General features: G+C 42.3%; 1 protein-coding gene across 1 annotated transcript in view; it reads left to right on the top strand.

The window, feature by feature from the left end:
• Window positions 1-25,470, top strand: part of RFX4 (regulatory factor X4) — a 177,776-nt gene that overhangs the window by 130,467 nt on the left and 21,839 nt on the right. Inside the window, 4 exon segments of the mRNA XM_033952801.1 lie at window positions 2,687-2,804; window positions 7,264-7,387; window positions 7,825-7,836; window positions 16,785-16,936. Coding sequence (XP_033808692.1) covers window positions 2,687-2,804; window positions 7,264-7,387; window positions 7,825-7,836; window positions 16,785-16,936 — 406 coding nt within the window.

Genomic DNA, 25,470 nt, shown 5'->3' with positions numbered 1-25,470 from the left:
CCGCCCCCCCCCCCCTTCCCTTACCGCGGGCCCGACTGGCGATTTAAGCAGCGTGTGCAGCAGTCTTCACACGCTGCTTCGGGCCCTTCTACTGCCCTGATTTGCTCCGGACGTGCCAGAGTAAATCTGGCCAGTAGAAGGACCCGAAGCAGCGTGTGAAGACTGCTGCACACGCTGCTTGAATCGCCATGTGTAGTCGTACCCGCGGGAAGGGAAGGGGGGGGCGGCGGCAAAGGACTCGGGCCCGCGTTTGTAGTGCGACTGTGGGAAGGGAAAGGGGGTAGAAGAAACGCTAATGCTGCTGCACAGGGAACTGGTGTGGGGGGAGGGAAATGGAGGGGAAGGGAATGCTGCTTTGGACACACAGACAGAGGGAGGAAGGGAGACAGAAAGACAAGAAGAAAGACACAGGTGCAGGGAGATATACAGAAAGACAAACAGACAAAGGGGGACAGAGACAGACAGAAAGAAAGACAGCGGGAGTCGCGTCAGGAGGGGTGCGGGATGCCGCAGAGGGAACTTTTCCAATGGGTGCAACTGGGCGGCTGTCGGGAACCTCTGATCAGGGGCAGAGCAAGGTAAGTGTATCATAGGGATAAGAAGGAGGAAGGGGGGAGAAAAAGGAAGGGACGCCTACTGCTGGACAGGGGGAGAAGGAAATAGGTGCTGATGGATGGGGGGGTGAAGAAAAAGGAACGGAGGCCTAATGTTGGACAGGGGGAGAAGGAAGGTGCTGCTGGACAGGGGGGAGGTAAAACAAAGGGAGAAGGGCTGGCTGCTGCATAAGGAGAGCTGTGAAGGGGTGGTGGTGGACACAGGGGAGATAAAAGGAAGGGAGAATGGACAGGGGGAGCAGGCAAGGGGTGGTGATGGACAGCCAAGGAAAAAGAAAGACAGAAAGAAAGAAAGCGGCTAAGGAGAGAGAGAGAGAAAAAGAAATAAAGAGAGACACACACACATATATTCTAGCACCCGTTAATGTAACGGGCTATAAGACTAGTAGAACATAATAGGGGTGATGATACCCTTGTATAAGACTCTGGCGAGATCTCATTTAGAATACTGTGTACAATTCTGGAGACTGCGCCTTCAAAACAGGATGGAGTTGGTCTAGACTCTAGAGGAAAGCTACTAAATTGGTTAGAGGTCTTCATTATAGGCATAGAGAGACAAACTTAAAGATCTCAAAATGTATACTTTGGAGGAAAGGCGGAAGAGGGGAGATATGATGGAGACGTTTAAATATCTAAGCAACATAAATGTGCATGAGGCGAGTCTCTTTCTGGGGTGGGGGGTTTGTCATTCAAAAACAGTACAATTGCATCAACAAAACAGAAGAAACAAGTCAGCAAAGAATAGTACAAATACACATTATGCACCCATGAAACTCTGGAATGAGGGGGCATGAGATAAAGGTGAAAGGGGATAGTGTCAGAAGTAACCTGAAAAGATACTTTTTCAGGGAAAGAATGTTGAATGCTTGGAATGGCCTCCCAGTGCAGATGGATGGACACAAAAGTGTATCTAAATTCAAGAAAGCTTAGGACAAATACATTGGATCTCTAAGGGAGAGGAGGGATAGTAGATGGCATGGTTAGGCAGATGAGATAGGCTATGTGGTCTTAATCTGCCTTCATAGACTGGTATAAATCAGTGATTTAATGCAAGACTAGGGTTACCAGTTGGCTCCAGAAAAAGAAGAACAGATTGAGACATCTGGATTTTACTTCCAGCAATGGAAGAAAAACCCGAACGTCTCAATCCGTTCTCCTTTTTCTGGAGCCATATGGTAACCCTAAGCAAGGCAGCACCTCCACCTTCCCTACCTAGGTGTCTATATAAAGTATAATCATCTGGAATCAATTGTAATTAAAAAAAAAAAAAAAAAGATTCCTCACCTGATTTAAGCCAGCTTTTGGTAATGCCCAAGATAGAAAAATCTTGATTCTTAACAAGGTCACACAATAGAGCCAAGATCTTCTTTAAAAACCTAACATTAAACAAGGCAGTTTTCAATGATGAGACTAGAACAGAGTCGTGCACTGATGCAAATGAGATGGTGGAATATACGCAGTAAGTGAGATTTCTCTGCTGAGTAAGCAGAGACACCTAAGGAGACAAAGAATGACTGCCAGAGAGCACTAGAAAGAGGCCGCAAGTCATCATAGGGGAAAACAATACACAGAAATGGCATAAAAGTTAAAGCACCCTCTTTGCTACCACTCCTCAGAGCCAACTTAAGGAACACCCATGCTCCTTAGGCCCACACCTATGGCCTTGCGCTGCTAGCCAAGTTTAAAGGTAAAGATTTGGGTGGTGGGTGTGGTTTCAAAGGAGGACATATGAGAGGTATTCATTGACAGGATCCAGAATCCAGGTCTTTAAAACAAAAATGAACAGGGTAACAATCAGTCAGATACAACAGCCAAGAACACGCTACAAATATGGTTTTTGCAGGTTGGTGCTGTCAGAGTTGCAGTTTGAAATGTTATACAAATGGTTTATGATAGTAGATCTCTTATCTAGCAAAGTCATCAACAGATTACAGAGCAAATGTTAAAGCTGGTTCTCTCTAGGAAATTCAGAAAGAAATACTATATTATAGTATTATAATACCTATTAGCTTATTGCTAAAGTTTGCAGAGGGCTTTGTGATAAGAGTCCTTCTTTTCTCTCTCTCTTGCAGGTAGCTGCTCAAAGACAAGGTTCCCTGAAGAAAGCAGCTCAACAGTTTCTCTTAATGTGGTCCTGTTTTGGAACCCGAGTGATTCGGGATATGACACTGCACAGTGCACCCAGTTTTGGTACAGAGTACTGCATTACATGATTTTTATCAGTGTTAAGGCCAAGCAGGGAATGTCATGTGGGAGCCTGCTTTTGGGCAATGCTGTCACTTGGCCAATTTTCAAAAAGGGTTCCAGGGGAGATTCAGGAAATTACAGACAGGGAAACCTGACTTCAGTACCAAGTAAAATAGTGGAAACCATTATAAAAAATTAAATTGTGGAACACATAGACACCACATAGACAAAACATGATTTATTTGGACAGAGTCAGCAAGGGCTCTTGCCTCACCAATCAGCTTGGCTTCTTTGAAGGTGTGAATAAAGTTGACCCAGTTAATGTACTGTATCTAGATTTTCAGAAAGCATTTGACAAAGTTCCTCATGAGAGGCTCCTGAGAAAATTAGGGTCATGGGCTAACAGGCAATGCTCGGTTGTAGATTAGGAATTAGTTATCGGATAAAAAAACAGAGGATAGGATTAAATGACCATTTTTTTCTCAATGGAGGAGGGTAAGTAGTGAAGTGCCACAAGGATCTTTATTGGGTCCGGTGCGATTTAATTTATTTATACATTATCTGGAAATTGGAATGAGTGAGGTGATTAAATTTGCAGATGACACTGAACTGTTCAAACTTGTTGAAAGCGTGCAGATTGTGCAAAATTGCAGGCAGACCTTAGAAAATCGAAAGACTGGACATCCAAATGTAAGATGAAATTTAATGTGGACAAACTCAAAGTGATGCACATTGGGAAGAATAACCCAAATCATAATTACCAGATGCTAGGGTCCACCTTGGGGATTAACACTCATAAGAACATAAGTAATGCCTCTGCTGGGTCAGACCACAGGTCCATCACGCCCAGCAGTCCGCTTCTTCGGCGGCCCAACAGGTCATGACCTGTCTGAATCACCCCTTGGTTTCTCATCGAAGTCCTATCTTCCCATCCAATTCTTGACCCTTTGTCCCCGCACCCCTTTCAGTACCCTACGATCCCTTTGTCCCTCAGGAATCCGTCCAATCCCTGTTTGAATCCCTGTACTGTATTCTGCCTGATCACTTCCTCCGGGAGCGCATTCCATGTGTTCACGACCCTTTGGGTGAAGAAAAACTTCCTTGCATTTGTCTTGAACTTATCCCCCTTCAGTTTCTCCGAGTGCCCCCTTGTACCTGTTGTCCCTCTCAGTCTGAAGATCCTGTCCCTATCCACCCTCTCTATGCCCCTCATGATCTTGAAGGTCTCTATCATATCTCCCCTGAGCCTCCTCTTTTCCAGAGAGAAGAGACCCAGCTTATCCAGCCTCTCGGCGTATGGGCAGTTTTCCAGCCCTCTTACCAGCTTCGTTGCTCTCCTTTGGACTCTTTCAAGTACCGCCATGTCCTTCTTGAGGTGCGGCGACCAATACTGAACGCAGTATTCCAGATGCGGGCGCACCATCGCCTGATATAGTGGCATGATGACTTCCCGCGTCCTGGTTGTGATACCCTTCTTTATGATGCCCAGCATCCTGTTGGCTTTTTTCGCTGCTGCTGCACTCAAGAAAAAGATCTGGGTATCATTGTAGACAATATGATGAAACCTTCCGCCCAATGTGCGGCAGCAGCCGAAAAAGCAAACAAGTTGCTGGGAATTATTAAAAAAGGGATGGTTAACAAGACTAAGGGCTCCTTTTACAAAGGCGCGCTAGCGGTTTAACGTGCGTAATAGCGCACGCTACACCGCCAGATGTGCTAGCCGCTACCGCCTCCTCTTGAGCAGGCGGTAGTTTTTGGCCAGCACGGGGGTTAGCGCGTGATGAAAAGTCACGCGCATGAACCCCGCTAGTACGCCTTTGTAAAAGGAGCCCTAAGACTAAGAATGTTATAATATCTAATCGAATCTTCTATTTGTGCGTCGCTCATACTTATACAGGCTCAAGGTGACTATAAGGAGAGGGAGAGGAAGAGGAAGGAAGAGAGGGGAGGTGGAACAGGTAGGAGGGAGAGGAAAGGAAAAGAGAGGAGAGTGGAGGTGGGAGGGAAGGGGAAAGGGAAGAGAAGAGAGGGTAAAGGAGATTAAGTATTGAACAGATGGGTTTTCAGTTTTCTTCGGAAGATGATGTAGTACGGTTCAGTTCTGATCCTTTCTTTAAGGCCATTCCAAGTTTTTACTCCTAGAAAAGTAAGCATGGAATGGAAAACTCTTTTATAGCGAAGATCTTTTGTGGATGGGAGATTTAGCAGCATCGGGTTGAGGGTTCTGCGAGAAGTAGACCATGCTAAACAAAACTAAAGCTTAACTTTCTATACTGAGTCATCATTCTGAGAATGCTTGACTTGGTTTACTGTTGCTATTCAGAAGAGCTGGATGAGTGGGGCCGCAGAGTTTCCATAAAGTATGCGGTGGATGATGCAAGATATTTTGAATGTTGTTCGTGATGAGATGGGTAGCCAGTGCAATTGTTTGATGAAGGATGTGACTGAGTCGTATTTTCTTAGGTTGAAGATAAGTCTTACGGCAGTGTTTTGGATAAGTTGCAGTTTGTGAATTAGAGCAGTGTTGATTCCCATGTAGATGGAGTTTCAGTAGTCCAGTTGTGGTAGGATCATCGGTTGTACGATTAAGGCAAAGTGATGTTGGTGAAAGTACGGTCTGTTTAGTCTTAATTGTCTCAGGGTGTAGAGAGATTTCTTTCTGAGACTAGATATTTGAAGTTCCATGGTTAGAGTGAAGTCCAGTATGCAACCTAGGATTTTGGAGGACTCGTCTATGGAGAGGGTTTCGCCTGATCAAATGGTGATGCCTCTGTATCTCTCCATGGTGCGACCTCGCCTAGAGTATTGCCTTCAATTCTGGTCTTCTTATCTCAAGAAAGATATAGCAGAACTAGTAAAGGTTCAAAGAAGAGCAACCATGATGATAAAGGGGATTGAACTTATCTCATATGAGGAAAGACTAAAAAGGTTAGGGCTCTTCAGCTTGGAAAAGAGACAGCTAAGGGAAGATATGATTGAAGTCTACAAAATCCTGAGTGGTGTAGAACGGGTACAAGTGGATCGATTTTTTTTCTCCATCATAGACTTCCTTCGTAAAGGTAAACGTCACTACTAATGTGATTATATTGCATTACGTTATATTATGATCCCTGCTTCCAAGTAGCCCCAAAAAGTCTCTACTTGTAGGTATTATCATGGACAATAGTTCTGCTCAGCGTGTGGCAGTGATACTAAAAGCAAACAGAATTAGGGGATTATTAGGCAAGAAGTGGAGAATAAATCAAAGAATATCAGAATGCTTTTCTATTGCTCTATGTGGTACCTCACCTTGAATATTGTTTGTAATTCTGATTGCCCCATCTCAAAAAGATATAGCAGAATTTGAAAATAAATGCAGAATAGTCCAACCAGTGTAATAATGAGGAAGAAACAACTCTCCAAGAGGTAATGCTAAAGTGATTGGGGATTTTCAGCTTGAAGAAAATGAAAAGCTTGCTCTATGACAGCTTCAGGAACTGTGGATATTTATGGTATTAAAATCTTCTTTAAATTAAGTTCTTGAGACCTCTATGCCTAGTCGAGGTGTAGTTTGCAGTGGTTGAGAACTAGTTCAAATCTTTCTTCAGCTCTTTGTGATTTAAAAAGGAGTCCCTTGGGTCTAAGACCACTGAACTACCCCTCTAATCTTTATGGATAGTTCTGCGGTCATTTTATAACATGGATGTTCCTATACTGCCACAAAGATGTCCGTGTCCATTGTTTTCCCAGTTCATAATTTGGATGCTTCTGTTTGTACAATGGATGTTCATGCTGGATGTCACCGACACATTTCTCATGTTTTTTTTTAGAACAAGCTGTATGGAGGATATGGGGGAAGTCACTGCTTGCCCTGGTAGCTACTCTTTGGTAGCTACTCTTTGGGTTTCTGCCAGGTACTCGTAACTTGGGTTGGCCACTGTTGGAAACAGGATACTGGGCTTACTGGACCTTCGGTCTGTCCCAGTACAGCAGCTCTTATGTTCTTATGTGAGCCAAGTATAGGACAATCAAGCTATTGTGACATCACTGATGAGGTTGGCTCTTATTGATGGAATGAAGCATTATGACATCATAATCTGAGCTCTGGAATGTTGTTACTCTTTGGGTTTCTGTGGAAACAGGATACTGGGCCAAATGGACCATTGGTCTGACTTAGCATGGCTAGTCTTTTGTTCTCATGACGTCCATATTATGAGTTGAATATCTTTGTAAAACACCCTCATTGTAAGCCTTCCATTGGCTAAATTCATATTGCCCAACAGAGTTGATTCAGTCCTAGGCTTAACCCATTGCATGCAAGAATTTTAGCATTGCTTTTAGTAGGGAACACATTTGGGGAACCAGAACTACAAAGTCTGTGCACATAATGGGGTAAACCTAGGCCTGAATCAATCCTGTCAGGCAAATCTGATCCCAATTTTGTGAAGACCAGCGTTAAAGCATCTGGTTTCTTTGTTTGCAGGTTCATTTCACCTCATTCATCTGATGTTTGATGATTATGTTCTATATCTGCTCGAGTCCCTTCACTTCCAGGAGAGAGCAAATGAGCTGATGAGAGCTATGAAAGGGGAAGGGAGCACAGGTGAGTATACAGTATGTTACAGCAAAGTGCCCATTGCCAGTAAACCCAGCACTGTACTATACAAGACAGAGCACTCATGAGTCAGAATCCTTTTCAACACAGATAGGTTAAGGCAGTAGGTTTCATGGCTCTCTGGTTGAATGTGCTGGATAATTCCACCATCACCGTGCTGACAGCTCATCTAATCTAATCTAATCCTTAGGTTTGTATACCGCATCATCTCCACGTTCGTAGAGCTCGACGCGGTTTACAGTAGGAGAAATAGGAAGGAACTACAACAGAGGGTTAGAGGTAGAAGTGTGAAGAAAATTTAGAGGACTTGGGATGCCAAGATATAAGAGTTTCCTTGATTCCTAAGTTGGAGGGAGACTTACATTTTTTTGAGAAAAGCCAGGTTTTCAGATGTTTGCAGAAAACTTGGAGAGAGCTCAAGTTCCGAAGAGGGGAGGTAAGGTTGTTCCAGAGCTCAGTGATTTTGAAGTGGAGGGAGGTCAGGTCCCTAGCTTTCCTGTGTGGGAAATGCCTTTTAGCGAGGCTCATAGACCTATGCCCAATCTAATTTTCACTGCAGTAGTATTCCAGGGTATGAAACAAAGTATTTTAAACCTTATTTGTAGGTTATGTTTTAAACTGAATTGTACATCCCTCTAGGCATTCCTGTTGGTTCAAGAAGATGGTTTATTGTTGCATTTCTATTGTAAATCAAACAAATCTATAAATCTCTCTAGGTCATACAACCAGTGCCTGAGTTGTAAAAAGGCTTCTCGTTGCAGGTCTTGAAGCCCAGTTGATCCCTCTGCCCCCTCCACACAGCCTTAATTAGGCTCAGAAGGTTGGAGGTTAAATCCTTCATGTGACAAAGCATACACTTATAGTATTAAGTATTTTGAAGAGCTGCTTTGAATCAATTAAATCTTTGCCAGCCTTAATCAAAGCATTTTTATCAATTTTAAAATGGAATTTCCAGAGGGACTTAGTAGAGGTGTCTTCATTTACACACCCATAATGCTCTAACCCCCAAATTCTGACTATAGCGCCATAGGTTGTGTTTAACAAGACCAATGAGTGCCGTTAATTAGCAATTAACACCTCATAGTTGATGTTAATTGGCGCTAATTAGAAGTTATGTCTACAACTTGGCATATCACTTTTAGTGTGTGAATCTCAAAAGGGGGCTTGGTCAAGGGAGGTGCATGGGCGGTTAAGTGCACTGTTATAGACTGTGCCTGATCCGTGCACGACTTAGGCGCAGGTTTTTCTTGGTCCAAATGTTAGTCATGTGTGCAGCTGCTAAGCGTGATTCTGTATATGACGCAGGCTTTTTATGAAATCACACTAAGCGTCATTTTGATCAGCGCCAATTTTTTAGGCATTCTATATAGAATCAGTCCCTCAATGCCTCACAGCTGTCGCTTCAGATAAACTAATTAAATATTATACCAAGGATTAACATTTCTTCTAGAAACAGAGCATTCTACTAATGGTGTAAGGTATCCAAAATGGTGTTGGATTCTTGTTGCCAGGTGTCCATCATAAGGAGATTACTCAGCAGTCCCCAGGTTAAGAACGAGTTACTTGGTAGATCTTAAGATTCTTGCTGCTGACCTCTAACAAAAAAAACACTGGTAGGGACAGTTGGCAAAGTTATGTTAATTTGTATTAATTGTTTTTACCCTATAAAAATGTATAATCACCTTGAAATAAATTGATAAGGTAGTATATCAAATTTTTATGAAACTTGACACTGTTCTCAATATGGCCAGGCATCATTCCTGAATCATTCCTGAATCTGCTCAGTGAAATCAAATGAAGCCACGACTGCGTTCTTAAGTACGAGTCTTACTTAAGTCAGAGACTGCCTGTAATTGCCAAAACCTATCTGCAGTTATCCTTCCCCTTGATAACACTTTTTCTTGAGTATTTAATTCCTTAGGAATTAATAAGAAATTCTAATTAAAAATGATTGAACCAAACCATAGGAATCTAAACAAGTTCAGAAAGAAACAAGGAAGACTGAAGAACTGAGTAACATAGTAACATAGTAGATGACGGCAGATAAAGACCCGAATGGTCCATCCAGTCTGCCCAACCTGATTCAATTAAAATTTTTTTTTTTTTTTTTTTTTTAATTTTTTTCTTCTTAGCTATTTCTGGGCAAGAATCCAAAGCTTTACCCGGTACTGTGCTTGGGTTCCAACTGCCGAAATCTCTGTTAAGACTTACTCCAGCCCATCTACACCCTCCCAGCCATTGAAGCCCTCCACAGCCCATCCTCCACCAAACGGCCATATACAGACACAGACCATGCAAGTCTGCCCAGTACTGGCCTTAGTTCAATATTTAATATTATTTTCTGATTCTAAATCTTCTGTGTTCATCCCACGCTTCTTTGAACTCAGTCACAGTTTTACTCTCCACCACCTCTCTCGGGAGCGCATTCCAGGCATCCACTACCCTCTCCGGAAAGTAGAATTTCCTAACATTGCCCCTGAATCTACCACCCCTCAACTTCAAATTATGTCCTCTGGTTTTACATAATTTGAGGTTGAGGGGTGGTAGATTCAGGGGCAATGTTAGGCTATAGCTCAAGCTTCAAACATGAGTGGACTGAGTGTTGTATACTTTGAAACCTACCTCGTAATGAACATAAAAATCAACTACCTTCAAATCCTTTAAGCATTTTAAATGGAGATTAATGTCTCCTAATAGGATATTTTATTGAGATTTTGCCACAATTTGAGTAACGAAGCATATAAGCATTTAAAAAATTTAAATTGAATCAGGTTGGGCAGACTGGATGGACCATTCGGGTCTTTATCTGCCGTCATCTACTATGTTACTATATAGGGATTCTTGTGTATCATGCCTTATTTGTGGATACCATACCAACTAATATTCTAAGATCTGATACACTTAAAGTAACCTTAAAAACTTGATTATAAACCAATGCTAGTCCATCTTTATTTTTTCAAAGGAAATTAATTACTTTGGAAGCTAGTGGGCACAGATCAGCCAAGATAGCTTCTTCCGGAAGCTTGATTTATGTCTCCAATATAAACACTAAACTTGGATTGATCTCCTCTATTCAGGTCTTAATAATTAAGCCTTATTACATACCAATCTAGTGTTTATACTTAAACATGGTCTAGGCTACTGTCTTTGTTCAAATAGTGCAAATAGCATTGTCTCTTGGTTCTAGCCTTAGGTCTTCAAGATCTGTTGTATATTAATGTCTTGATTGGTCTTAAAGAGAAACAATTTACTAAACAGTGATTTATAGGAGATAAGACATTTTTGGTCATCTCTTAAAAGATATGACCAGTGGAATTGTCTTATCTGCATAAGAGACAACAAACGAACTTCCTTTTCTCAAATCAACCCCAAGGAAAAATAAAATTCCAACTGTTTAACACTTGATCTTCAGCATCAATAAGTAAAACAATAAAAAAATCAGACTCAGAATCTATTGCAAAGACAAAAAGAGGGTGTCAGGTCAAAAGCGCGCCGGGACAAAGGCGCGCCCAGATAATTGAACGTAGCGTGGAGGCACGTGCCGCTCAAAATTACTGTTTTTAGGGCTCCGACGGGGGTGTGTGTGGGGGGAACCCCCCCACTTTACTTAATAGACATCGCGCCACATTGTGGGGGCGTTGTGGGGGGTTTGGGGGGTTGTAACCCTCCACATTTTACTGAAAACTTCACTTTTTCCCTGTTTTTAGGGAAAAAGTTAAGTTTACAGTAAAATGTGGAGGGTTACAACCCCCCAAACCCCCCATAACGCTGGCGCGATATCTATTAAGTAAAGTGGGGGGTTCCCCAACAAAAAACCCCCGCGGAGCCCCTAAAAACAGTAATTTTGAGCGGCGCGCACCTCCGTGCTGCGCTCAATTGTCCGGGCGTGCCTTTGTCTTTCGCGCCGTTGTCTATGAACCCAAAAAGAGGCCTCAGTCAGGGCTCTCAAGAGCGTGCTCTATCTTTTGGACATGCCTTAGGAATGGGTCTGATTCATCTACTACCGGAGGGGTGACCCAGACAGATGAAATCTATGAACTAAAGCTTTATGTAAGATGTGTTTGTTCTTAGGCTTCACCTAATAAAGTCAAATTTCTCACAGTTCCTTCTATAAAAGTAATCATGCAGTTAAAGTGCCAGTTTGGCATTCTTTTTACCATGGAATGTTACATAATAATGATAGCAATATAAATTGTAGCAATTCACTACTTAGCAATACAACAGGAAGTGAAATTAAACAAAATACTATAGAAAAAAAAATGAGATTACTGCTGAAAAGTAGCTGGAAAGTAAAGACCACAAACGCTTGCAGTCTAAGCAAAAAAGTTCATGATCTGCAAGCCCTGATGTTAAGGGCAAACTTGGATATTGTTGCTATCACAGAAACATTGTTCAGTGATTCCCATGGATGGGATGCAAACATACTGGTCAATAATCTTTTTAGGAAGGACAGAGAAAGACGGTCGCCGTAAATGAAGAAGGACACAGTACTACTTGAAAGGGTCCAGAGAAGAGCGACTAAAATGGTTAAGGGGCTAGAGGAGTTGCCGTACAGTGAGAGATTGGAGAAACTGGGCCTCTTCTCCCTTGAAAAGAGGAGACTGAGTGGGGACATAATCGAAACATTCAAGATAATGAAGGGAATAGACTTAGCAGATAAAGACAGGTTGTTCACCCTCTCCAAGGTAGAGAGAACGAGAGGGCACTCTCTAAAGTTGAAAGGGGATAGATTCCGTAAAATGTAAGGAAGTTCTTCTTCACCCAGAGAGTGGTGGAAAACTGGAACGCTCTTCCGGAGTCTGTCATAGGGGAAAACACCCTCCAGGGATTCAAGACAAAGTAGATAAAGACAGGTTGTTCATCCTCTCAAAGGTGGAGAGAACGAGAGGGCACTCTCTAAAGCTGAAAGGGGATAGATTCCGTACAAACGTAAGGAAGTTCTTCTTCACCCAGAGAGTGGTGGAAAACTGGAACGCTCTTCCGGAGTCTGTTATAGGGGAAAACACCCTCCAGGGATTCAAGGCAAAGTTAGATAAGTTCCTGCTGAACCGAAATATACAGGTGAGGCAGGACTCATTTAGAGCACTGGTCTTTGACCTAAGGTCCGCCATGATGGACCACTGGTCTGACCCAGCAGCGGCAATTCTTATGTTCTTGTTATGGAACACATTTTCATAATTCCCACGAACTGAAGTGAATATTGTTCATTTCAAAAAGGGGTCAAAACCTGTTTCTTTAACTTCACCCTCCAGAACATGTGATTGATGACTAATTAATTGTACTATTTACTTTATTTGATTTTCTGATTTATATTTGGAATTACCTATGGTTAGTTTATTAGTTATGTTCACTGCTCTGGTATTACTGCATGAAGGGTAATATATGACATTAAATATATAAACAAAGATGACATATAAACAGAAGACATCAAAATCAACAACTTGAACCTAATACAAAAGACTTTTCCGAGCCAATGTAATTGAATTAGACAAGGGATAATGCTCAGTATTTTGTCAAATTTCTAATGATTTAAGTGTAGCATTGGGAGCCCCTTAGGGTCAGATTCCAGCAACCGCCTAAAAGGACAGCCGTCAATCACGCTACCTCAAATATAGGCACTGGAAATGTAGGCCAGGGTTTTCGAGGCCTATGTGTGGCGTGAATTATGTCTACGGTGATGCCTAAGTCATTTCCAGCATTTGTTATGCAGGACGTACTTCTCGAACGGAGAAACTTTAACTAGGACTTCAGCAGAATGAGATTTAGGAGTAATCATAAGTGCAGATATGAAAACTGCCAATCAAGTAGAGAAGGCTTCATCTAAGGCAAGGCAGATATTGGGTTGTATCAGTAGAAGTTTCGTCAGCCGAAAGTCTGAAGTCATAATGCCGTTGTACAGGGCCATGGTGAGACCTCATCTGGAGTACTGTGTGCAATTCTGGAGGCCACATTACAGTAAAGATGTGCGCAGAATTGAATCGGTTCAGCGGATGGCCACCAGGATGATCTCGGGGATCAAGGGTCTCTCGTACGAAGAGAGATTGAACAAATTGCAGCTCTACACTCTCGAGGAACGTAGGGAGAGGGGAGACATGATCGAAACATTTAAGTACCTCACGGGACGTGTCGAAGTGGAAGATGATATTTTCTCTCTCAAGGGACCCTCGGCCACAAGAGGGTACCCGCTCAAACTCAGGGGCGGAAAATTTCATGGCGACACCAGAAAGTATTTCTTCACAGAGAGAGTGGTTGATCATTGGAACAAGCTTCCAGTGCAGGTGATCGAGGCAGACAGCGTGCCAGACTTTAAGAATAAATGGGATACCCATGTGGGATCCCTACGAGGGTCAAGATAAGGAAATTGGGTCATTAGGGCATAGACAGGGGGTGGGTAAGCAGAGTGGGCAGACTTGATGGGCTGTAGCCCTTTTCTGCCGTCATCTTCTATGTTTCTATGATGGGTCATTTGGCCTTTATCTGCCATCATGTTTCGATGTTTCTATAATCAGAAAGTTCTATGACATCACAATGCAGGTGTAAAGAGCCTTAGCCTATAGGAAGAGGAGATGCAAATGTTAAGAGCCTTAGCCAATAGGGAGAGGAGGAGAGAGTGGCTGCTGCAGACACCAGAAAGTATTTCTTCACAGAGATAGTGGTTGATCATTGGAACAAGCTTCCAGTGCAGGTGATCGAGGCAGACAGCGTGCCAGACTTTAAGAATAAATGGGATACCCATGTGGGATCCCTACGAGGGTCAAGATAAGGAAATTGGGTCATTAGGGCATAGACAGGGGGTGGGTAAGCAGAGTGGGCAGACTTGATGGGCTGTAGCCCTTTTCTGCCGTCATCTTCTATGTTTCTATGTTTCTACCTCAAATATAGGCACTGGAAATGTAGGCCAGGGTTTTCGAGGCCTATGTGTGGCGTGAATTATGTCTACGGTGATACCTAAGTCATTTCCAGCATTTGTTATGCCTACTTTGACCTTAGCTGTCCTTAGGCACTGCCGTAAATGCGATCTAGGCACTGGATTTGTAGGTGCCTACATTTTTTGTTTCAGGAGGGGTTTAGACGGCGCCACGTATAGAATATGAGCCAAAATTACATTACATTACATTAGTGACTTGTATTCCGCCTGTACCTTGCAGTTCTAAGCGGATTGCAGTATAAGATAGCTGGGCATTTCCAGGAAGTTACAATTTGGGGGACGCTTACACAGTAGATGCAAGGAATTACAATTTAGGGGACATTTACACAGTAGATGCAGAGGGATTACAATTTAGGGGACGTTAAATAGAGGAGGCAGAGGGGAGAAATTGAGGAAGGGAGGAGAATTGAGGATTACTAGTAGGGAAGATGAAGTTTAGGGTTGGTTACTTGTTAGGGTCGTTGGGGAGGTCTGCTGGTAGGAAACATGACATTTTCAATAGAAACGGGTGTTCTGAAGAAATCACAGTTGGTTCAGGACACAGCCATCTATTTGATTTTTGGAAGAACAAAATTTGCTCATGTTTCTCTACTTTTGGAGAGATTTCATTGGTTACCGCTAAAGGCAAGAACTGATTTTAAGTGTCAGTGTTTTATTTTTAACATTTTTCATGATATGACCTCAGAAATAATTCTCTAGTTAGTTCAGTTCTTTACGGGGAACGTGACTCGTAAACAAAGATGGGATGGGTTTCAGAGAAATCTTAAGACCTTATTTCAGAAATTTAATGATACTGTACTTGAGATTTCCCCTGTTTAATGATCTGACTTAGTTGACTGTAATTTTTTGTTCACCACTTCAAGCTGTTTTATATGGAAGATGGGGTATACAAGAGCAATGATTAGATAAGATTTGATTATTTATTTTAACATTTATACACCACCTAACTGTACATAAGTCAACTAAACAGTAGGCATATTCTTAGTCAATATAAAAAGTCATATCTTATAGAATCCCATATGAACAAGATTTCTAATGTGTACTTTTAACCTAGAAGCACTCCCAAGTATCTAATTTCTGATTTAAATGGGATCTCAATACCATCCAACAAAACTGTAGCAATACATAAGAACATAAGCCTTGCCATACTGGACAGACCAAAGATCCATCAAGCTCAGTACCTGGCAAGATCTCAAAAGAGTAAAACAAATTTTAAGATGCTTAACCTAGAAATAAGAAGTGAATTTTCCCAAGGCCATCTTATTAATGGCTTATGGACTTTCTTTTAGGACATTATCCAAACTTTTTTAAACCCTGCTAAGCTAACTGCTTTCACTACATTCTCTGGCAACAAATTCTAGAGTTTAGTTACACATTGAGAAAAGAAATATTTTTTCTGATTTGTTTTAAATTGTCTACTTAGCTTCATTGTGTGTTCCCTAGTCCTACTATTTTTGGAAAGAGTAGACAAGTGATTCATGCCTACCCATTTTACTCCACGCAGTATTTTATAGACCTCTATTATATCTCCCCTGAGCCATCTCTTTCTCTAAGCTGAAGAGCCCTAGATGCTTTAGCGTTTCCTCATAGGGAAGTCGTCACATCCCCTTTATCATATCTGTCCCCTTCTTTGTACCTTTTCTAGTTCTGCCATATCTTTTTTGAGATGTGGTGATCAGAACTGCACACAGTATTCAAGGTGCAGTCATAACATGGAGTGATACAAAGGAATTATAAAATTCTTATTTTTGTTTTCCATTTTTAGCCAAGTCTTAGTAACAACAAAACATGGGTGAATTGAGGACTTAAAACATAGTATCATTAGTATGAAATGGAAACTGACTGTAAAGGCCCATATTGCATCATCTAAAGATTGAACATATAGATTAAATAACAGTGTGGAGAACACAGGCCCTTGCAGAAACATCACCATGAGAAACATCACATCACTCAGAAATATCCACCCCTGCTAAATCTGTTATTCCAAGTTAAATAATATCCAAACCATGTTAATACAGCATATCCAATCCCAAACCTCTCCAATCACCCAAGCAAAATATTAGACATACTGAGGTGAGCTCCAAGACCACCAGAAGACAGGCCGTATCTGAGTTTTCCAAGCCACTATAGATACTGTTTACCATAACACTACAAAAAGTTTCCATGCCCTTCCGAAATCACATTACTGTTCTTCTAATCATTCATGTTCCTCTTTGAATTCATGCTCCAAAATATAACAGGTTCCCTCTGACACGCCAGTCTCAGGTACTGCGTCCACTTCCCTGTCACCTGATCAAGTGGCAGAGGCCTAGCTCTTCTTTCTGCTTCATCTTGCTGTAGCTTCTGAACCATGCGGTACTAAATATATGTGGGGCAAAGCCATGAATCTTTCCATGATCCCTCGATGCTTTCTAGAGTACTAATATTCTACATGACTCCTCCTATCCACAGCTGATGGAAGAGAAGACCTTGCTTTGACAGCTCCTGTTCCTCCCAGTTCTTCTCCAGTACCATTCTCTCCTGCTAAATCTGCCACCTCCATGGACATACCGCCTACATCCTCTCCAGCTAGTAGCCAGTCCCCAGAGTATTTGGGTTTGGCAGTTACTACAGGTAAGCAAAGTCAATCGTCTTTCCCTGCCCTATACAAAAAGTCATGAGGAAAAGATCTTTCTTTAGGGAGGTGAAGATGTACCGTTTAGGCTGAAACTGCAACAAGGGATGGGCAAGCAGAGCTGGGGGATGCCACGCTGTTCAAGTTAGTTCGTGAGTCTTGAAGCACACAGGCCTGTTTTATGTTATTTAAATACTGTTTACCTTTATGACTTTATGCCACCTGGAGCACAATTAGGACAGGCAACTTAAAAATAAAATAAATAAAAGCAGCCTATGCCGAGATGTTCTTTTGCCCAAAGACTACCCTGAATGTAGAAATCACACTGCAGTTGCTAACATACACCTTTGATATTCAGGGGATATAATTAAACACTTGCTAACAAATTTGTAGCATTGTACTGAAGGAAAAAACAGTGTCCTGACTTGTAGTAAATGTAGAAAAGATGCAGCTACTTTATCAAGGTATCAACCCACTGCACGGCAGGAATAATTTGCTCTTTACACTCATGCAAATGGATTTCAAATTTGTCTTTCAAAAGAGGGTTCGTTGGAGCACATTACCAGATGGACGTGTGCTTCTTGCCAGCCAGTGACTGGATGCGGGCAAACAGATGAAATCTATAACTGATAACACCAAGTTTTTGAGAGTTGAGTGAGCAGCGATGTCCACATTCAAGACCCTTCCTGTTGTCTATGGTGCCAGGGTCGTCCCCCCCCCCCCCAAAAAAAAAAAAAATACCAAAAACCCTTAAGATGTCAAATGAAGTGTCAGGGATTTATTTATTTAAACAGAATTCTTTAATCACCGATTACTATTGGAATCTTAATGATTTAAAAGTTTAGGAAATGAGAGAAAGGCAATGTAAGGGCTAGATCCTATGTTGGGACTCCTCAGAAGCACAATAAGCACAGGGGAGGTGGAGATGAAAAGGAAAAAAAAAAGCTTTAACGTTTGCTCAACTACCAGTTGCAAAGCTGACTCAGTTAAGTTCAGGACCTCTAGATGCAACTGGCCACCCCTGTTGTGCCCAGGAAAGCATTACTTAACTCAAGTAAATCTGTTCTTATCTTTGAAAGTCTGACCTTGGACTGTTGATGCAAGTGGTCTTCTTCCGTCATGTTGAGCACTATACTGTAATACCCAGAGCTGCAATGTAAGGGATTATATTTTCTACTCAGGAAAATGTGGATCCTATTCTGGTGAAGCAAGGTCAAGAAGAAGTGTTCCAGGAGGGTGAAATCAACGTTATTGGGATCTCAGAGCAGGTAGGGAAGGGCTAAAAACATACGAGATGCCATACTGGGACAAACTGAAGGTCCATCAAGCCCAGAATCCTGTTTTCAACACTGGCCAACCCAGTTCACAAGTACCTGGCAAGAGCCCAAAGAGTAAAACTGATTTTATGCTGCGTATCCTAGAAATAAGCAGTGGATTTTCCCAATCCATCTTAATAATGGCTTATGGATTTTTCTTTTAAGCCATTATCCAATCTTTTTTTTTTTTTTAAACCCTGCTAAGTTAACTGCTGTCACTACATTCTCTGGCAATGAATTCCAGAGTTTAATTATATATTGAGTGAAGAAATATTTTCTCTGGTCAGTGGCGTACTAAGGGAGGATGGGGGGGTGGCACTGCTCTGTGTGTCAACTTGGGGGGGGGGCACTGGTACCTCTTCTCCTTTCCAGTCTCCCATCCTTCCCTGCCCTTCCCCCACTGCATGCACACCTTCCCTTCCCCTGGCGCCTCTAACTCTTCTCTGATGCGAGCCTCAGCTCTCCCTATGAAGTCACGGGACAAGGAAGTGACATCAGAGTGAGAGCTGAGAAAGCATGGGCAGCAGGTTGGAGCTGCTGCTCAAGCCGGTGAAGTTAAAAAGGTATGGAGGAAAGAAAGGGGTGCACACGTGGCAGGGGGATGGGGAAGGAGCAGGGGTATGGAGAAGAGGGCGGGGCCACCCTCAATATGCCACTACCTCTACTTTGTTTTAAATTGACTACTTTGTCGTATTTTTGGAAAGAATAAACATGCAATTCATGTCTACTCTTTCCATATCCCCTGAGCCATCTCTTCTCCAAGCTGAAGAGTCCAAGCCGCAGGGAAGTCATCCCATTCCCTTGATCATTTTGGTCGTCCTTCTCTGTACCTTTTCTAATTCTGATATACCTTTTTTAAAGATGCAACGACCAGAATTAAATACAGTACTCAAAGTGTGGCCTTACTATGGAGCAATATAAGGTTCTCATTTTTGTTTTCCTTTCATTTCCTGATAATTCCTAACATTCTATTTGCTTTCTTAGCTGAGGGTTCCAACATATCCTCAACAATGACACCTAGATCATTTTCCTGGATGGAGACTCCTAACGTGGAACTCTAGTTCAGGTTCTTCTTTCCCACATGCATCACTTTGCACTTGCTCACATTAAACATCATCTGCCATTATGATGTCCAGTCTCCCAGTCTTGCAAGGTCCTTTTGCAGTATTTCACAATCCTCTTGCGACTTAACAACTTTGTGTCATCAGCAAATTTAATTCTCTCACTAGTTATTCCCATCTCTAGATCATTGATAAATAGGTTATAAGCAGCAGTCCTAGCACAGGGGAACCCCACTATTTACCTTTCACCATCGAGAATATTGACCATTTAACCCTACTCTCTGTTTTCTATCTTTTAACCAGTTCTTAAATCCATAATAGAACATTATCTCCTATCCCATGATTTTCTAATTTCCTCAGGAGTATTTCATGAGGTACTTTGTCAAATGCCTTTTGAAAATCCAGATACACAATATCAACCAGCTCTTCTTTAATCAGATGTTCACTTATCCCCTCAAAGAAATATAGTAGAGTGGAAAGATAAGATTTCCTTTGACTAAATCCATGTTGGCTTTCTCTCTAATCCATGCTTACGTACATGTTCTGTCATTTTGTTCTTTATAATAGTCTCTACCATTTTGCCTGGCACCGACATCAGACTCCGATCTATAATTTCTCGGATCACCTCTGGAACCCTTTTTAAAAATTGGCATCACATTGGCCACCCTCCAGTATTCTGGTACTATGCTGGATTTTAAATAAAAAATTACAAATTACTAACAATAGCTCTGCAAGTTCATTTTTCAATTCTATCAGTATTCTGGGATATATACAATCTGGTCCAACTGATTTGCTACTGTTCAGTTTGTCAAATTGTCCCATTACATCTTCTAGTTTATAGAGATTTGTTTGTTTCTTTGACTCATTAGCACTGAATACCATTTCTGGCATCTCTCCCATAACTTCCTTGTTGAAGACCGAAGCAAAGAATTTATTTAATCTCTCCACTATGGCCTTGTCTTCTCTGAGATCCCCTTTTACTCCTCGCCATCTAGTAGTCCAAATGGTTCTTTTGCTGGCTTCTTGCTTCTCATATACCTAAAAAGGTTTTTGCTATATATTTTTGCCTCCAACACAATTTTCTTTTCAAGGTCTCTCTTTGCCTACCTTATCAGCACTTTGCATTTGATTAGCTATTGCCCTATTATTTTCAGTCAGATCCTTCTTCCACTTTCTGAAGGATTTTCTTTTTAGCTCTATTAGCTTCCTTCACCTCACTTATTAACCATGCCAGCTATTGTTTGACCTTCCGTCTTTTATTTTTTTAATACATGGAATTTCTGGCCTGGGCTTCCAAAATGGTATTTTGAATAACATCCATGCCTGATGTAAATTTTTGACCTTTGCAGCTGCTCCTCTTTCTTTTTACCATTCTTCTCAGTTTATCATCGGTGACCAGAGAATTAGACAGTGATGTATGCTCGATGTAGTCTACCTGGATTATAGCAAAGCCTTTGACATGGTTCCTCATAGGAAGCTCATCAATAAACTTAACAGGCAGAAGTTAGGACCCAAAGTGGTAACTTGGATTAGAAACTGGCTTATTGACAGACAACAGAGAGTGGTGTTAATGGAATTTGCTTGGAGGGCAGAAATGTGAGTAGTGACATGCCTCAGGAATCAGTACTGGGGCCCGTTCTGTTCAATATATTTGTGAGTGATATTTCTGAAGGATTAGAAGGAAAAATGTGTCTCTTTGCAGATGACATGAATATTTGCAACAGAGTAGACACCCTCGAGAGAATAGAAAACATGAGAAGAGATCTGTAAATGTTAGAAGAATGGTCTAATGTTTGGCAGTTAAAATTTAATGTGAAGTGCAGAATGATGCACTTGGGGAGCTAGGGAGCTAGGGAGTGCTAGGGAGTGAGAAGTTGATATGCACAGACTGGGAGAAGGACCTTGATGTGATAGTGTCTGAGGATGTCAAGGCTGCAAAACAATGTGACAAAGCAGTGGCCATAGCCAGAAGGATGCTGGGCTGCATAGAGAGGAATTGCCAGCAGAAAAAGGGAGGTGTTAATTCCTCTGTACGAGTCATTGGTGAGACCCCACCTGAAATATTGTGGCTGGAGCATAGGAAACAGAGAGTGGGGGTAAATGGACAATACTCGGACTGGAAGAGCGTCACCAGTAGGGTGCCGCAGGGCTTCGTGCTTGGACCCGTGCTCTTTAACATCTTTATAAATGATCTGGACATAGGTACAACGAGCGAGGTGATTAAATTTGCGGATGATACGAAGTTATTCAGAGTAGTAAAGACGCAGGGGGATTGTGAAGATCTGCAACGTGACATAATCAAGCTCGAGGAATGGGCATCGACATGGCAGATGAGGTTCAACGTGGATAAGTGTAAAGTGATGCATGTCGGTAACAAAAATCTCATGCATGAATACAGGATGTCCGGGGCGGTACTTTCCTGGGAGAGACCTCCCAGGAAAGGGACTTGGGAGTTCTGATCGACAAGTCGATGAAGCCATCCACACAATGTGCGGTGGCAGCAAAAAGGGCAAACAGAATGCTAGGAATGATAAAGAAGGGGATCACGAACAGATCAAAGAAGGTTATCATGCCTCTTTACCGGGCAATGGTACGCCCTCACCTGGAGTACTGCGTCCAGCACTGGTCGCCTTACATGAAGAAGGACACGGTACTACTCGAAAGGGTCCAGAGAAGAGCGACTAAGATGGTTAAGGGTTTGGAGGAGCTGCCGTACAGCGAAAGATTAGAGAAACTGGGCCTCTTCTCCCTCGAACAGAGGAGATTGAGAGGGGACATGATCGAAACATTCAAGGTACTGAAAGGGATAGACTTAGTAGATAAGGACAGGTTGTTCACCCTCTCCAAGGTAGGGAGAACAAGAGGGCACTCTCTAAAGTTGAAAGGGGATAGATTCCGTACAAACGTAAGGAAGTTCTTCTTCACCCAGAGAGTGGTAGAAAGCTGGAACGCTCTTCCAGAGGCTGTTATAGGGGAAAACACTCTCCAAGGATTCAAGACAAAGTTAGACAAGTTTCTGCTGAACAAGAACGTGCGCTGGTAGGGCTAGTCTCAGGGTGCTGGTCTTAGACCAGAGGGCTTCCGCGTGAGCGGACTGCTGGGCATGATGGACCACTGGTCTGATTCAGCAGTGGCAATTCTTATGTTCTTATGTTCTTAGTTCTGGAGGCCATATTTGGCTAAGGATGTAAGAAGACTTGAAGTGGTCCAGAGAGAGATAACAAAAATTATATCAGGATTGTGCCGAGAGAGGCATTAGAAGAGACTTGAATACCTGAATATGTATAACCTAGAGGAAAGAAGGGACAGAGGAGATACGATACAGACATTTAAATACTTAAATGGTATTAATTTACAAAGAAATCTTTTCCAGAGATGGAGAAGCAGTAAAACTAGAGGACATAATATGAGGCTGCGGGATGGTAGACGTAGGAATAACGGAAGAGGAATAAAACAGGGGAAACAAAACCACAAACTCAAATATGCAAAAACAGAGTGGAATTAACCTAATCAGAATGAAGTGCACAACTAAAGTGTCCTTCAACTCATCTGATGGTTCAAATGTCTTTATTCATCCAATAACCCAATGATTCATCCAATGACTCAATGACTCGACATGTACATGTTTTGGCCAAACAGGCCTGCCTCAGGAGTCTTGAGAGTCTTCAACAGTTATATTGAATAGCGTTATGCATGAATATTGTCACACAGCTATCCCCTGCTCTGACCGGCAGGCAGCTTAGCTGTGCCGAATCCTGACCTGTTGGCGTGGCTTCCCCATGAAAGAGGAAGGCTTTTCAGGTAAAACAAACCTAGGCCCCTGCCTAGTCTGCCAGGCCACACTGAGATACTTTGCCAAAAAAAAAGGAGACACAATTCAGGTTTGTTCAAATTCACATACTTAGGCTTTATTGAACAGGGGGTCTGAATACTTTCAGTCACCCTCATGGAATGCAAAAATTAAGCATAAAACAAAAACAGCATATAGTTGTCAGAACTGTCAGAATGGCTTAAAGTTCAAGTATGGCATATAATTGCAGTTCCCTGGACTTTCTCTGCTTTAAAGATAGTCCTCTTCACCAGGGTTCAAATAAACAGAAATGCCATGAAAATAAATTTCCAAACAATGAAAGCAAACTGCATCACAAAGCAGATAAATGAAGTGGCAAACTTTAGAAATAAAGTTCCAGGCTTTTCAGCTAACCTAGCTAGGTAACGTGTATAGTTTTCAGAGCGGACTCCTAGGCTCATTAGCATCAGCTGAGCTTCCCAGCCGACGGAGCACAGCAGCGTATCAGATAAGCTGTGAGCTTTACTGAGGCTTTATCATAGAGGCTTCACACTATCAAAGATACAGTCCCTTTAGCAAACAACAATCTCCTGGCAGTCCCAGAGTGAGAGGTTTTCCTTCTCTCCCTAATCAGTGACACCTGGGCTCTGGTTGCAGAGAGCCAGCACTCAAATGCAGCTTAACAGATACTCGGCTTCCCTTCAGCTTATGGACTAACCTCCATTCCCTCTGGGTTATAGTCAGCTTCTGGACACACTTCAGCAGTGTCCATTGCCTCCTCTTTTCCAGCAGCTGGGCTCAAGCTTGGGAAGTCCTCTGCCATCTCCAAGTCCTCACTACTATGGGGTTGAGAAGGGAGACTTCTCTCCTCATCTGCCTGTTTGCACTGCTGCTGGTCGTGCCTTTGCCTTGGTTCCTCAGCTTCCCCTCTGTTCCTGCTCTCCTCTCTGTGATTCAGGGCTCTGCTTTTACGTGTGTCATAGCCCCACCCCCCTCTCCTAGGAGCAGGGGGGTTGGGCAAGAAATCCCTAGGGAAATAACTCTGGTTTCTCCTAGGCTGATAATGTGCATACCTTGCAGGACTAGGTCTCCATTTCTCAGTAAAAGTCCTATCAGGCTTTCTGATGAACTTATTCTGATATGGCATTCTCTGCTGTATATTCTTAAACCCTTCCTGCTCTACCTCACTGTCTGAAGGGTAGTCAGCCAATTCAATATCCTTACTTTTAACCTGATCAGCTCTCCTGACCAGGGACTGTGCTCTGCTTTTATCCACTGCAGGGACAAAGCTGGCTACGGTTTTGTCACAATATACAGACACTCTTATAGTGGCTACCGAATAAGAGTTTGTAAAACATTCATGCATAACGCTATTTGATATAACTGTTGAAGACTCAAGACTCCTGAGGCATGCCTGTTTGGCCAAAACATGCACATGTCAAGTCATTGGGTTATTGGATGAATAAAGACATTTGACTATCAGATGAGTTGAAGGACACTATTTGTGCAAATCATTCTGATTAGGACAATTCCACTCTATTTTTGCAGACTTAAGAACATAAGAAGTGCCTCTGCTGGGTCAGACCAGAGGTCCATCGTGCCCAGCAGTCCGCTCATGCGGCAGCCCAACAGGTCCAAGACCTGTGTAGTAGTCCTCTATCTATATCCCTTTATTCCCTTTTTCTCCAGAAAATTGTCCAATCCCTTCTTGAACCTTCTAATACCGTACTCTGTTCTATCACGCCCTCTGAAAGCGCATTCCAGGTATCCACCACCCGTTGGGTGAAGAAAAACTTCCTAGCATTAGTTTTGAATCTGTCCCCTTTCAACTTTTCTGAATGCCTTCTCATTCTTGTAGTTTTCGAGAGTTTGAAGAATCTGTCCCTCTCCACTTTTTTATGCCCTTCATGATCTTATAGGTCTCAAACATGTCCCCTCTAAGTCTTCTCTTCTCCAGGGAAAAGAGCCAGGAAATACTTTCTTATGGAGGGGGGGGGTGGATGCCTGGAATGCCCTCACTGTTGAGGTGGTGGAGGCAGCAACTGTGATGTAGTTCAAAAATGTGTGGGAAAGACACAAAGGATCCCACCAATACACTTAATATATGACTCTGTCGTAAAAATAAAAATAAAAAAGGAGAGAAAAAGAGACTTCAGCGACCTCACAGAAAGACAAGCATTTGTTATTTCATCATTGGTTCCAAGTGTCAAACATTAGTCTCATAAAAAACTCTCCAATAAATTTAAGATAGTATTTCAGTGACTTTGCTTTTGTAAACAAGAAAATAAAATGTATTCTCATCAAATGTATGCAGAGCTTAAAGATGAAATAAGGGGCATTTAACTTAAAATTCCAACAGGGACTGC

The sequence above is a fragment of the Geotrypetes seraphini genome, chromosome 7 (genome assembly GCF_902459505.1).
Source record: "Geotrypetes seraphini chromosome 7, aGeoSer1.1, whole genome shotgun sequence".
Taxonomy (NCBI): Eukaryota; Metazoa; Chordata; class Amphibia; order Gymnophiona; family Dermophiidae; genus Geotrypetes; species Geotrypetes seraphini.
Note: the sequence above shows the minus strand (reverse complement) of the source record. Positions and strands in the feature narration are given on the sequence as shown.